At 28.2% G+C, this 14,640-nt stretch overlaps 1 protein-coding gene across 1 annotated transcript in view; it reads left to right on the top strand.

The window, feature by feature from the left end:
* The window catches only part of LOC113367364 (gonadotropin-releasing hormone II receptor-like), a 237,296-nt gene extending 223,171 nt beyond the window's left edge, over positions 1-14,125 (top strand). The window contains exons 2-3 of the mRNA XM_026608975.1: positions 9,948-10,131; positions 14,076-14,125. Coding sequence (XP_026464760.1) covers positions 9,948-10,131; positions 14,076-14,125 — 234 coding nt within the window. The remainder of the gene's footprint in view (positions 1-9,947; positions 10,132-14,075) is intronic.
* Positions 14,126-14,640: the final 515 nt, after the last annotated feature.

Here is a 14,640-nt window from a genome sequence, read left to right as displayed (position 1 = left end):
GGTTTTCACTTGGAAATACAGATAGCAATGTGTTTCCAGCTGAAAATAGATTTTAGCCGGCATTGCTGCGCCAATAAAAGAAGTCAGCTTTATTAGATACATTCTAATAATAAATCAATTATGGATGGGTTGCCATCTAAAAATATGAAGTAAGGAGAAGTTTCAGCCCAACAGCTCATTGGCGCAAGGTTCTGATTGCTGTTAAGATATGAGGAAAAAATATAATTGAAGTTAGTTGTATACATCTTTTTAATTCCTTATAAGGTATTGTTATACCCTAAGTTGTATATTATATTATATTACCCTAAAGTTGTATATCGTAATTTGAAATTTTGGCTTAATGACGTTTTCGTTTTGTATTAGTTATATTTCTAACAGTTACGAGTCTTCTTCTGTATCCGAATAAAATATAAACATCATTAAATAATCTTCATTTAATATATCCTTATTTCGAAGAGAATTCATGTTAAGTTGATCAGCAGATTGGACATTGAATGTTTGATAGTTTCCAATTAACTTGTTTTACATAGACAAAACCAAGACAAAATAATTTTTCTTCTATTTTATTTAATAGATTTTAATGATTATTATGCTACTGGTGACAGATTGAGATGAAACCATGAATATCAGTTGACATTCAAACATACTCGACTTCTTCATATAATTTGACTTTGTTATTACAGAGGCTTTTGATTATTTATAAACGAATATCATATCATATTATTTCTGCGATACATTTTCCGAGTATATGAACAACATATATTGCTCATATTGTATTTTTTTTTTTTAACAAAAACAGCTGTTCCAAGAATTTAAGGAATTCTTAAAAATGATTTTCTGACAGAAAATGTGTATAATCGTATAATGTATATAATATTAGATAGATGAAAACGGCACTCAAGTGGAGTTTTCATTCTATTTTACAATGTTATTTCCATTATCAGATTTTATATTATTTTATATCATTTAGATGATGACAAACATTACTGACCAATTATTTATTCAACTATCTATTTTATGCAAATATTGTAACTCTATATACCTTTTTACGTATTATAATTATTTTTCATATGTTACCGCAAAAACAGATTTGCTGCTTTTACGACGTTGAATTTCAAAGCTACATGTATAATGAAAAATGTAATTTATTAAATGAAAATTTTATGTAATTAATTTTAATTGACTAATTCATATAGCATTGGATGCGTCATAATTATTCTCATATTTGTGTTGTTGCGTATTGTGTTCATATTCAAATTAATTTCATGCAATTTTATATTATGAACAAATATTATGCGGAAATTTTTCATCACTAATTATAAATTGATAAGTATCATTAATATAAAATAATTTTCATATTCACATTTTAAATTAAATATATGTAAAGTAGGTACAAAATATTATGACTGCTAATTATTTTTAGGTAAATAAAACCAATTACTGGTATAATCTTAAACTGGCAAAAATAGATGGTTTTCAATTTTCAAATTTAACTAGTCTTTAATTGCCCAAAAGTGTTTGCTTCATTTATCACATTTACTTGTAGTTGTAATTAAGCGCTTCTACTGCCAAAGCGAACTAAATTACATCATAAATCAGATGTCACTTATAAAGTTATATGTAATATTAAATTCCTATGTTAATTGAAGCGGCATTTTCATTCTAGAGGCTTTAATATTCATGTACTAGGTAAAACCTATAATTTAAAGTTTAATTATATATTTCTATATAAACTGATTCATATAATTACATGATATGCAAATAACGATGTTAATCTCTTATTTGTTTTATTCAAACGCACCGGTTTCGGTGCTCAAAAATTAATTAGTTATAATTATATAAATTTTACATTTTCAAATGATACGTTATGCACTAGAACAGTTTTTATTAACACACACATACACAAATATATATATATATATATATATATATATATATATATATATATATACATATATATGTGTGTGTATCTGTGTTTGTGTGTGTGTAATGATTGGTGCTTCATGGCGTAATGATTAGCCTGCGGACGTGACATCGTGCAGTAGTGATGTCCATTTTTACTTGAAATAAAAATGTGTGCACTGCGGTGTGAAATAGCCAATGACAAATCTCACAATATTTTTCCGAAAAGAGTTGAAGTTTGAATCAGCTCACGTTTTTTCCCTAGAGCAGTACTATTTATTATTATTATATACACAGAAATATTCTATAGGCGTCGATAAAATACGGTCGGATAAGATCTAATGTTGAAGCGAATAAGCAAATATTACTTTTGAAAAGATCAAATAATCAAAAAATCAAATGTGTCACACACAGTAAAAACCATCTAGAAAATTGCAAAAGTTCAAAACTTGAAAATACCATAAACTTTTAGCTAAAAAACTTTTCTATATGACTTGAGCTATTCCTTTATTCCTTGAGTCAAGGAAGCACAAGCAATCACTCTTGCTTAAAAAAACTAATGATAAATCTGAAATTATTCAACAACTTTTTCAACCGGCAAATTATATTTTAAAAGTACAAATGAATATAAAATTATATGTAGAACATACGATGAACTTTATTGTAAATGAAATTCAAATAAATGATATATAATACCTACACATTTAGACTTTGAATTATTTTTAAAAGATCTCTTACAAAGTTATATCATGTTAAAGTATATAAAGGCATTTGAAATAGTTGCAATTCCCATAAAAATTCGATAATTTTTTGCACATATGTGATGTAGAATCAAACTGCCCTTAACAAAAAAAAAATCAATCTAGTGGTGTACGGCATCGTGCCTTAAAGCAAATTGCTGGAACTTCGCGCTGCGTACCAAAATATTCGAGGAATATTAAATGTTTTCAAATAGATTATTATATATAATCCAAGTTTTCGGGCGCACGGATTAGCCACGGTTCAAATAATATTCGATTGGGCCATGTAATGATTAGTTTTTGTCAGAGGCAGGTCCAGACGTTTTGGAGATACGGAGCAAATAGTGCAGAAAATAAAAATCGAGTATTTCAGAGGACAGAGAATCAGATTTGAATGATCGAAAAAACATTCGATTCGTAATGATGGGGAAAAGTGATCAGTTTTTAGCAAAGACAGGTACAGCCTATTTGAATGATTCAAAACTAAGCATCCTATTTGAATGATTCAAAAAAACTTTCTGCTTGTGTTGACGAAACGAAATAAATCAAATTTTAATTTTTGTTCTAACTAAAGCTCACTAATATTCAAATAAATAATTTTAACTTTGCAATTCAGTTTATATAATTCTTATAAATATTAGACAATGTCCTTCATTTTAAATTCCATTGATTAAGTTTTGTTTATTTAGTTTTCTGTAAGGATGTATAAATTACAGTATTTATAATAATCTATTTGAAAATATTTAATATTCCATTACGGTACGGGAAGTTCCAGCAGTTTGCCTTAAGGCACGATGCCATTCACCACTAGTTCATATATTGATTTATAAATAGTCATGTCTTCTATAGGAATGTCTACTCTCAATTTTATATAATTAGTATATAGCCTCATCATTAGGCCTCGAAAATATGTAATTGCTGCAGTAAAACTTTTTTATTCGTTTTATTGAGATGTTTAAATTCTTTTTTTAATAATGTTGTATTTGATTTTGTTATTTATTACTGATGACGTTAATTATGTGCCATAAATATACTACATATAGTCATATCCCATAATTATTTGAGATTCGATTGTTTTCATATTGTTTTCATTTTTTTATCAATTCTACTTTTTAAATTTCAAACATTTAGAACTATGTGTTCTATAATCTGTTGTGGTGTACATCCATTGACATGCACATACATTTGATACGCATACATTTACCTAATGTTTTTAGAAAACAATAAACTTTTTTCAATATATTTCTTTTTTAATAAGATTATATTAGATATTTTTCTAATAACGATGAAAGTATATTACCAATGCCCCGAAATGCTACTGTTACTTGAAATTATATTTAGAATTATAATCTTAATTGGAAATCTGATATCAATACCTGCTGGCTAACTTCAGATGAAACCCTTACCAGTGGTTGATTTGAAATCGACTAAAATCTTAATATCATATCATCGTCAGAAAAAATCTTACAGTGCGTTAGTGAAAATAGGATGAAATGAACTCTATTCAGGCATGGGCTAGTGTGACCAAAATAGTCTCGGGTTTGCTGCTTCAATCGGGCAGATTTGATGTCAAACTTCCACTGGAGGCAATAGATCTCAAATATGATCAAGTTAAATTCGTTTAAAATTAAATCATAAAATCTAAACAAATAAGCCGAGTACAGTTAATTAGCCCTAACTGGATTGAACAACTACTGGGTTGCCAACAATTTAAAAAAGCCATATAAGAAGTTACCGTCAAAATTACTTACATTGACTCATTTACATATTGATATACTGAAGCGGCTCCTAGAAGTAATTGGCTTGAGTAATCTCTTATTATCGATAACAAAATAAGTCCGTCATCGCCGTGTTTTTAGAAAAATATCAATTTAATTCAATTTTTCTATATAATATCCCAAAGCAATAGCTTTATTCCGTCAATCTTTGAACTTGCTTTCTAAGCATCTGATAATGAAGCCTAGTCAGCAGATTTTATAGATTTTGCGGCAGCTTTCTTGCTCAAAAAATGCCTACTAATGAGTTTTTCATAAAATTCTTACGTTTAGCACTGTTAAATTTCTTGTAAATTAGAAGTATGTTTTAAAACTAAAAGTAAAAGTAGATTTGAAATTAATATTGTGTCTAATATTTTTAACATTGAAAATTTAGATACATATTCATACAGAGTGTCTACTTAAAACTTTTCAATGATTAGAAATTGATCAGGTTTTATTGGGTGTAAAAAATAGGGATATAAAAACCAATGAATATTACTTATCATTTCTAGGTCATCAATATTTATCAACACCCATTTATATAATACTATAGGTTAGGGATTCCATATGCATGTTAATTCATTAAATAAAAACCACGCCTATGTTCCATTTTTTTTGACTACTATGGATTAATTGTTTTTTGATTATGTTGCGAGATATTATTTGAATGAAGCCCCAAAATATTGACGAAACCACGAATGGAAATTTTTAGAGAGGAGTATCTCCTTGCAGTGAAAATGGCATTTAATATGAAATTTGAAGCGCTTGACATTTTACTATAATGTTACTGCCTAAATGTTATAAAACTTAAATCTAGGCATAATTTTATTAGTCTTTCTTATTATATAATAAAATTGTATACGTTTACGTAAAAGTGATTTTTATAGAAATTTCAACACATGTGCACACTTGATTATTTTTTATAGTAAGCCAGAGATTCTACGTCAGCGTAAAATCTGTTTGTTTATTACGAGATATAATATTAACCCCTTAAGGGGAAAGCCTACTATAAACGCTTCAAAAAATCAAAGAATTTCAACATTCTTCTCAATTTTTTTCATTAAAATATACGTTATAATATGCTGGTTGCAAGCATTTTGCCAAGGCGCCACGTGCGGGCGGGAAACATGCAGGTCACAATTTTCATCCGAAACAAAAAAAAAACAAAACAAATTTATATTTTCAATAGTATAGACTCCAGTTAAAACTGAAAAATTCAGAAAAAAGTGAGAAAATTACCAATTTTTTGCAATTTAAAAAAAATCATGTTTTTTTGATGAATTTTACTTAAGATTATTTAAAAAGTTGTTTAGTTATAACTTTTTTTAAGATTTTTTTAGGTTCAACTAGAAGAGAATTTAATTCTGAATACAATCAATTTTGTCTCATATTGATAGGATCTTCACTTTTCTTTCTTATCTTTCCCGCCATTTAGGTAAAATCGAAAAAATGAAAAACCGAGAAATCGCGCGTCGATGTTTTCGTTCTGCTCGAGCATGCTCGACGATTGCTCACTATTTTTTCTGTAACTCCGAAAATAATTTGAATTTGCTTCTGAAAATTTAGACATATATTTCTGGTTAGTTTTGGAAAACATTTTTGAACAAAAAATAACGCGGTACGGTGATCTCAAGTATTTCAAAATATTTATTTATACGAAACTATGAAACACAAAAAAAATATTTTGTGATAAGCTGTACACTGTGTAAAAAAAATAGTCACGAACGCAGAGCCAGCTTGTACAACTTTGGCTCAACATTTTCGAATCTAAATCGTGAGTCAAGGGGTTAACAATAATATATACAAGTTCAGATTTTTTTATAATATATCAAACATTGTTAAAATTAATATATCTAGAAGAGTAAAGAAAACCAGATGACACAAAATATCGCACAAAAATATACTTTAAACTCATGTATTTGAAATGTTTTTATGTAAGAGGATAGTCTTTTATCGTAAGATGTTATTCTCCTAATAAAAACAGCTTGCGAAGCTATTTACCTTTTATTTTATTTTTTTTCCATTTTATAAGCTCTTTTCTACATGGATGTCAATTTCGAAATAGAAGCGCATGTGTATTCCTGTAGATACTCTGTATGTTATTCTACGTCCATTGAATAAATATTAGTTTTGAATAATTGACCGTGCAGAGGCAATAATTTTCATTCCCTTTAGCAAACTGGTAATAATAATCGTAGCACCACGAACAATGCGGTTTGATGTTTAACAGGATTTAAGAGAAGCTACATTTAAGCAAAATTGCTGATTTGCAATAATGTTTGCTAACGAAATATAATTTAGTACAACACATGAGTAATGTAAATTGGGTTTACAATTTCTCATTGTCTAAAAAGTTCGAAATGGTTCCCATCTGAATTAATTATATCACGACACAAAATTTGGTTTCAATAATAATTCTCGTTTCGTCATAACTTGCCTCTACATCTCTTTGTAATCTAATTTATTGTTTTTGGTGTAGTAGATACGGTTGCACCAATTGGTGGTTACAGTTTGTGACTTAAAGATTTTAGTAGAAGAGTCAGTGAACTATTTGACTAACCTGTTTTCTGAGAGCTAGAATTTTTTTTTTAATGATATTTTATTATCGACCCATTAAGAAAGTACCATTCTGGCAGTCATTCCGCGGTTGCGTCATCATCCCTTCAATTTGTGAAAATGACAAAAAAAAATTCATTACTTGCTCCCAATTTTGAGGGTGTATTCTCTTAACAGTTCAGAAAGCATATGTAAAAAAGCCAGCCTATTCTGACAGTTGCAAGGGTCTGCCAGTCGAGTACATAATAATCACGATCATAATCACAATCGTTGCCATACATAATCGACTAACACCCTTGTATTTAAATAATTTATACGCCATTTAGAAGGTCTTTTTAAAAACATCCGATATACCAAACGTTATGGCCGAGATATCATTAAAAATATGCCAAAGTCGCTCCTTTTCAAACTCAATTTTTGGCATAATCATAAAAGATATCGAAAAAAATACGTGATTCTACTCATATTGGCTTAGACCACATGATGTATTTTATATATGCTAAATAATCCTTTATTTTTAGCTAAAAAGGATAAAATGATTTTTCAATTAATATTTTCGGATAGTGCGTTTTGTTTAATTACTTTAGTATTTAGCGTTATTCAAAAGCCTATTGTTTTTTCTTCTAGTACTGCAAATATCGTTCAAATCAAATTTGTAAAAAACATTGAAAAATTGTACAAACCAGAACCAGAACACACGCGGTCGATAATAAAATATCATTAAAAAAATACTAGCTCTCAGAAAACAAGTTAGTCAAATAGTTCATTGGCTCTCAGACTATTTGCTTTAACTTGATATAAAGCAACAATAAAATTTTTTTCAACATTCATTCAATAATTTGGGGCAAAAAGCAGATCAAAACCGTTTACTAGAACTTTCTTATTATTGTTTCTGTCAGTTCATGAACTTGCTCTCAGGCAAAATTGTATATTATTGATGTATATGCGTGATTAATTTCAGTCATCTCTTGGCTTGTAAAATAAATATGATTTGATCAATTTCGCATTGAAAATTCAATATTGTGTATTCGAATATTGCCAATCGTGAGTACTAACTATCCTTCAATTATTTAGTTTTCTAGTAAGTAATTAGTAAATAACTGCTGATAAAATATTGAAATCAAATTTAAAAATAAATTAATTTTAATTCTTGATCTAAGGTAAACGAAGCATAATAATTTAATGAATGACGATTCAGTTACTTAGAAACTTCTCTGTCTATTTTGATAATTGCAGTAATCACATCTGATGAAAATATCATTATTAATAATCGTGGCTTCGATTTATAATATTTAAATGTTTTATATTTCTCTTTTTGCTACAGTTGCAATATATTTGTGCCGTTTTTATCTTGCAATATTTGTAACTCCAAAACATGAATTGTGTTGCGTTTTTATTTCTTGTGTTTCGCATGCATTTCACATATAAATGTACAAGAATGTACAGAATGACATATGCTTCTCAAGTAAATGATTGCATAATTATTTTTCTTGAAATTCAATATTACCATTTTACTATTTAAAATGAATTAATTTCAATAAATTTCATATATCAATTGTATGGCTGTAGTTTTTTCATTTTGACACAATTAGTAAGAAAATCTAAAATTTACAATTTTTCTTTATATTACTATTTCTTTTGAAAGGGGTTCTGCTGATTACATAATCAAAAATATAATGTAATTTACATTGTTCGTTAAATATTTTCTTACAAAACTTTAATGAAAATATCATGTACCTAACCACCTGTAGAGTCTTTTTCAACAAAATTTGCAATCTGAGTAAAGGTCCTGCAAACATATTTTAAATATCTGTCAATATTAGGGTCGTCATAATATGTATGTTTTCGAATTTCCATGATCTCAGTGTCTCGAGTGCTTCCAAATTGATAAAAAAAAATCTGAAATTAATTTTAGTTCTTAATATTAATTTTAAAATAGTCCACATAACACTCTAACCTAAGTTTCTTGGTTTTTCTTCCTAAGTAAACACTTATTTCATACAATATATCAAATTTTTGTTGTATTTTTTAAATTTATTATCGAAATAAGCAAATGCTATGTTATTCTCAAAATTTTGATTCATTTGTCACAATAAGTTATTACATTCTAAAAAAAACAAATGGAATTTTACCCATGTTATATCTATAAAAAACTTTGGTTAGAGTGCAGACTATCTTAAAGTAAAGTAAAATATTAAGATCTAAAATTTTCAGAGTTTTTTTTATCAATTTGGAAGCATTTGATCCCTGGAAAAAAGAAATTCGAAAATATCCATATTAAGGACCACCCTAGTATATATATTTATTAGCTATATAAGTCATAATAATTTAGAAATATTTATTTTATGCTAATGGTAGAATACTAATACAAGTTTATTTTATTTTAGATCCTATATAATTAGTAGATTGTTAGGCATATAAAATGATCATTATACAAAAAAATATTGCGCTTAAATTAGAATTATTCCAGCAATTCTTTAATGAACTGATCTATTTAAATTATCATTGTAGCTTTAAATTACCTTCATATGTTGGCTCAAAGTAAAAAAACGATAGATACGTGAAATCATTTATTATCTATGTTTTGACATATATGATATCCTCCCGGAGTTCTAGAAGAATTGTACAAAAACTCGAATATTTTTACATAAAAAATACTAAGTAAAGTATATACGTATACATGAGATACCAGGAAGAACACAAATAAATTTAAATATTGTTATGTGAATAAAAAATAAATGAACAAAAATTGAAATATGTTATTCAATATATATAGTGCATATTCTAGTGGATTATTTAATAAACAGATAAATTCAATAAATTATATTTCGAAATTGTTTTCAAAATCAACGTTAGTTCTCAATCTTACACTATAACGTTAAAATGATTGAATATAATCTTACTCAAATTCGCTGAGCTATTACATGTAACAATGTTCTACCTACATTGAGTAGAAAGCTTTTAGTTTCCTGACACTTGATTTAAATTGCAGTTGGCGATTTTCCACGTGTCCAAAGGACCTTTCTGGGAAGATTTTCATCAATGCGTCACTCATGGATTCTACTCAGAACAGTGGCAGGAGCAGCTGTATACCAGCCTGTCACTGGTGACAATGTTCATATTACCGTTACTGGTATTGGTCTGCACATACGTGTCTACAATCATTACAATTGCCAGTAAGTTATTTTTATTATAGTTTTAAATATATATATATATATATATATATATATATATATACAGTGGTGTTGTGCTAATATTTTTTTTGCCGGAACGCTAAAATTTAAAATCCGGTCCATAAACCGGTTCAAAAAATTTGATATATTTCGATAAGAACTCACAAATCTAATATATTGACTTTTTATATAATTAACTCTATTATACACAGCTAGTCTATACATTAAATTGTACAAGTATGAGGGAATCATTGAGTACATAATTTATATTCTTCAATGACATTAATCATATTTATTCTGGTATTATTTGTATTCATTAATACCTACAGGTATTTATTATGATATAAAAGTACTCAAGATTTATTACAATACTTTATAAGACTTAACCTAATAATATGATAGATAACCTATTACCTATCATACTATATTATATTATTGTATATCATCGATAAATATCTATTATCTATCATACCGTGAGATACCTATACCGTCATTATCTTATTATATACCTACAGACCTTTTACTTCTTATAAATACTACTTATATAATTATAAGACTTAACCTAATAATATGATAGATAACCTATTACATATCATACTATATTATATTATTGTATATCATCGATAAATATCTATTATCTATCATACCGTGAGATACCTATACCGTCATTATCTTATTATATACCTACAGACCTTTTACTTCTTATAAATACTACTGTCTAATTTATATATTCACCTATATTATATAGGTTTACCTTACGCTCTATGTATTATCTCTACCTACCTATTGACTATACCGGGAATTGAACCCGGGACCTCCGCGTGGAAGTCGCGCACCTTAACCACTACCCTATCGGATACCCCCACTAATAATATAATATGGGACGCACTGTTGTTTCGCGGGTCATTTTCTAATTAATTAGGTAATTAATACTAAGGTGGCGCGGCGACACGCGAAAAAAGACGGTTGATTGTAGCGTTACGGTGTGTGTAGTGGATAAGGTCGTCGCGTGCCACGCGGCGGACCCGGGTTCGAATCTCGGTAGGGTTAATGTAGCGTGTAAGGGAAATATCTAGGTAATAGGATATATAGTAGAGATAGGTTAGGTGTATTCGGTACACAATGTAGGGATTTGAGAGTATATAATGAAATATAGCGTATGGTGCAGATGTAAGGCGTGTAGTATAGAATGCAACGTATAGGCACACGTAAGGCTATAAAAATACATGAATAGGAACCTATGATGTAGATGTTAGCGTATAAGAAATGCGAATGAATGTAAGATTGATTTATAAATATTATTTTTTCTATAAGAAGTTCATACACCTCAATTTGTTACTAAATTAAAAACGACTTTGATAAAACCAGTGGTTTGTGCTAATATTTTTTTGCCGGAACGCTAAAATTTAAAAACCGGTTCTAAAACCGGTTTTCATTTTTTTTCAGTTCCGTTCAAAAGGAAAGAATCAAAAATTATTACAAAACCCATTTTGTGAACATATATGTATGTTTATTACAATAATAACATTTAATAAAAATTAGTTGAATAATAGCGTATAAAATTTATTATAAATCATTTTCTGTATGTAGCGATGTTTTTATATTTTTTCTTGCCGGAACGCGTTCCGGCTCAAAAATGATTTGCCGGAACGACGTTCCGGCGCGTTCCGGCGCGTTCCGGCTCGACAACACCACTGTATATATATATATATATTTCAAAGTAACTAGCAGCCCATTCGTCGAAATAAAGAAGGTATAAAGTATAAAAACTTTTATTTATACGTTTCGACACAAGATGCGTGTCATCATTCAGCAACACAGGACAAAAACACTCAACAAAAATTTATTTTAAAAAATTAAACTTAATAATATTAAATTAAACTTAGACTCAAGAGTCGAGTCTAGATGCTCGGTATGGGCGTGCTTCTAGCTTCACAATGATGTATTTCATAACTTTTATTCAAATTAGTTTTTCAAATCTTTTAGTTTTTTCATATTTTTTTCTAAAAAATGTTTTTTTCTCTATGTTATTAAGTTTAATTTTTTTAAATAAATTTTTGTTGAGTGTTTTTGTCCTGTGGTGTGTATAATGTTTCTCTATGCTATAATTAATTTTTATTGTTGTTTATATTAGTTAATAAAATTTTCAAATTGTTGTAGTTGCTGAATGATGACACGCATCTTGTGTCGAAACGTATAAATAAAAGTTTTTATACTTTTATACTTTTTTATTCCGACGAATGGGCTGCTAGTTACTTTGAAATATGTTTTAACGTCGAAAAAACTATCAAGATATATATATATATAATATACATATATTAGGGCGGGTCGATTGTATGGGTAAACAAAGTCACATAACCACATATGATTTCATATACTGAGGATCAAAATAAGATACTTTGCCGAAGAAACCATATCTCTAAATGAATTCTGATGTCCTGTGCATTCACCCAAAGATTGCGTCAAATTTTTAACTAGTTAGTATTCGTATTTAGCCTTGAGGCAAGTTACATGAACTTTCCGATATGTGTAAATAATCGACTTAATCAATAATAAGCAAATTGATTTATGAGTGATTTACAAGTATTCCGAGAGGATTTATTACTATAATTGATGAACGAACACGTTAACTAAGAGTATTTTCCAAAAGCAAATTTTCACAAATCAATATTTTTATAATTGAACCAGTTTAGTAAGACGTTAATGGTTTAGTATTTTCATTAAAACCAAGTAATCTATCGTTATACCAAGTAAATCGTCTAATTTTAATTTAACAAACGTCAACAAAACTACTCATTTCTCAAACTTTGATGAATTTTTAAAATTAAACCACTTGTCGTAAGGCCATAATATGTCAGTAAGTTTATAAGGCCATGATATATATCGCCAAAAAAGCTCCATAGAAATCGACGAATTTTTTTTTCAACAATTAATACAAAAAAAACGGCTCGGTAGATTTCACCTAAAACTAATCAGTATCATTCCCAACTAATATCTTTCGAACAGTTTTTGATTTTTAAAATCGATTTGGTAGTATGAGCTCAAAATGCGGATGAAAAGTTTAACACTTTTTTTCAAATTAACAAAGAAACGGCTCGGCAGATCGTCTCACAAAACTGACAAACTATAGTCTAATTGAGATACATCAAATTACTTAAATTTATGAAAGCGGTTCAGGCGTTTTGAGAAAACGACGATCAAAGTTATAATTTTGAACAAATGCCAAAAAAAAACGATATTTATTTTTGCAAACTTAGACGAATTTTCAAAATTAAACGACTGTCGTAGGGCATAATATTTTAGTAGGATATACAAAACTATGGTATCTGCCGTCAAAAAAAAATCATAAAAATCCGTCGATTTTTTTTTCAAACTTTATACAAGAAAACGGCTCGGCCGATATCTTTATCAAAAACTAATCAGCACGATTCCCAATCAATAGCTATCGAACGGTTTTTGAATTTCAAAATCGATTCATAATTGCGGGATAAAACGTGGACGAAAAATTTTTGACTTTTCTAATTATGATCAAAATAAGCATATACAATGTTGTTCTCAAAATTTGGATTCATTTGCCTCAAAGTTATAAAATTATTTGAAAAAATTAAAATTTTACCCACATTATCTCCATCTCCATCATCAGGTGATGGAACGTACCTAGTTCCGAAACGTCGTATTAAACATCTTCAAAAAACAAATTGTTTTTTATTATTGGATTTACTGTTCGGAAAAGAAACAATCAATATATTGAAAAAATCCAGGACTTATCTATTGAATATATATATATATATATATATATAATATATATACTAGTTTACCCGGCCACGCTTTATTGCGGCTTTTATTATAATCCACTGGATTGAAATTTTGAGCTTATGAAAACGGTATTTTCGAAAAAATTTATTACGTTTTACAATGGTATAATTTGACGTGTATTCCTTTAATAGTTATAATAGCAAATTTAGAAATGGATGAAAAATCTACTCAAAAACCTTAAAAAATCAATAATTCTAAAATTTAAAAAAATTAGTCGCATGTATTAAAAAACGTGTGTGTACAACAGTAAATATTAAATTCTAAATTATCTATTGAAATGCAAGAATTTATGAAATAATCTACATAAATTCTGTAATATGGTCATCGTTGACAATCGAATACCAAACGAAGCTCGATTGTTTTTCCAATTTCAATTTGAAATTTAATTTTATTCATTAGAGGACCATTTTTCCTGATCGTAATAGCATCAGAGAAACTTATGTAGTCGAAGATTTTTGTTTATGTCGATTTGGTTATTTCTAATATTTTTATATGTATTATATTTACTGTTCATGTAGGAAATTTTATCAAATGAATGCAATACATTGTTAATTATTTTCAAATGTAGTATTCGCCACGAATAGAACTTGTTCGTGAATAACGTGTTTAAAGTGTGAATAAAATTAACCAATAAATGAATTATATATATAATACTATTCTATAGCTATTTGAGTCAGATTTTTAGCCTGATAGAAA

This window comes from Ctenocephalides felis, unplaced genomic scaffold (genome assembly GCF_003426905.1).
Source record: "Ctenocephalides felis isolate EL2017-DRISC unplaced genomic scaffold, ASM342690v1 CF-g0.4_SCAFFOLD_01170, whole genome shotgun sequence".
Lineage (NCBI taxonomy): Eukaryota > Metazoa > Arthropoda > Insecta > Siphonaptera > Pulicidae > Ctenocephalides > Ctenocephalides felis.
This window is presented reverse-complemented; position numbering and strand designations above follow the sequence as displayed.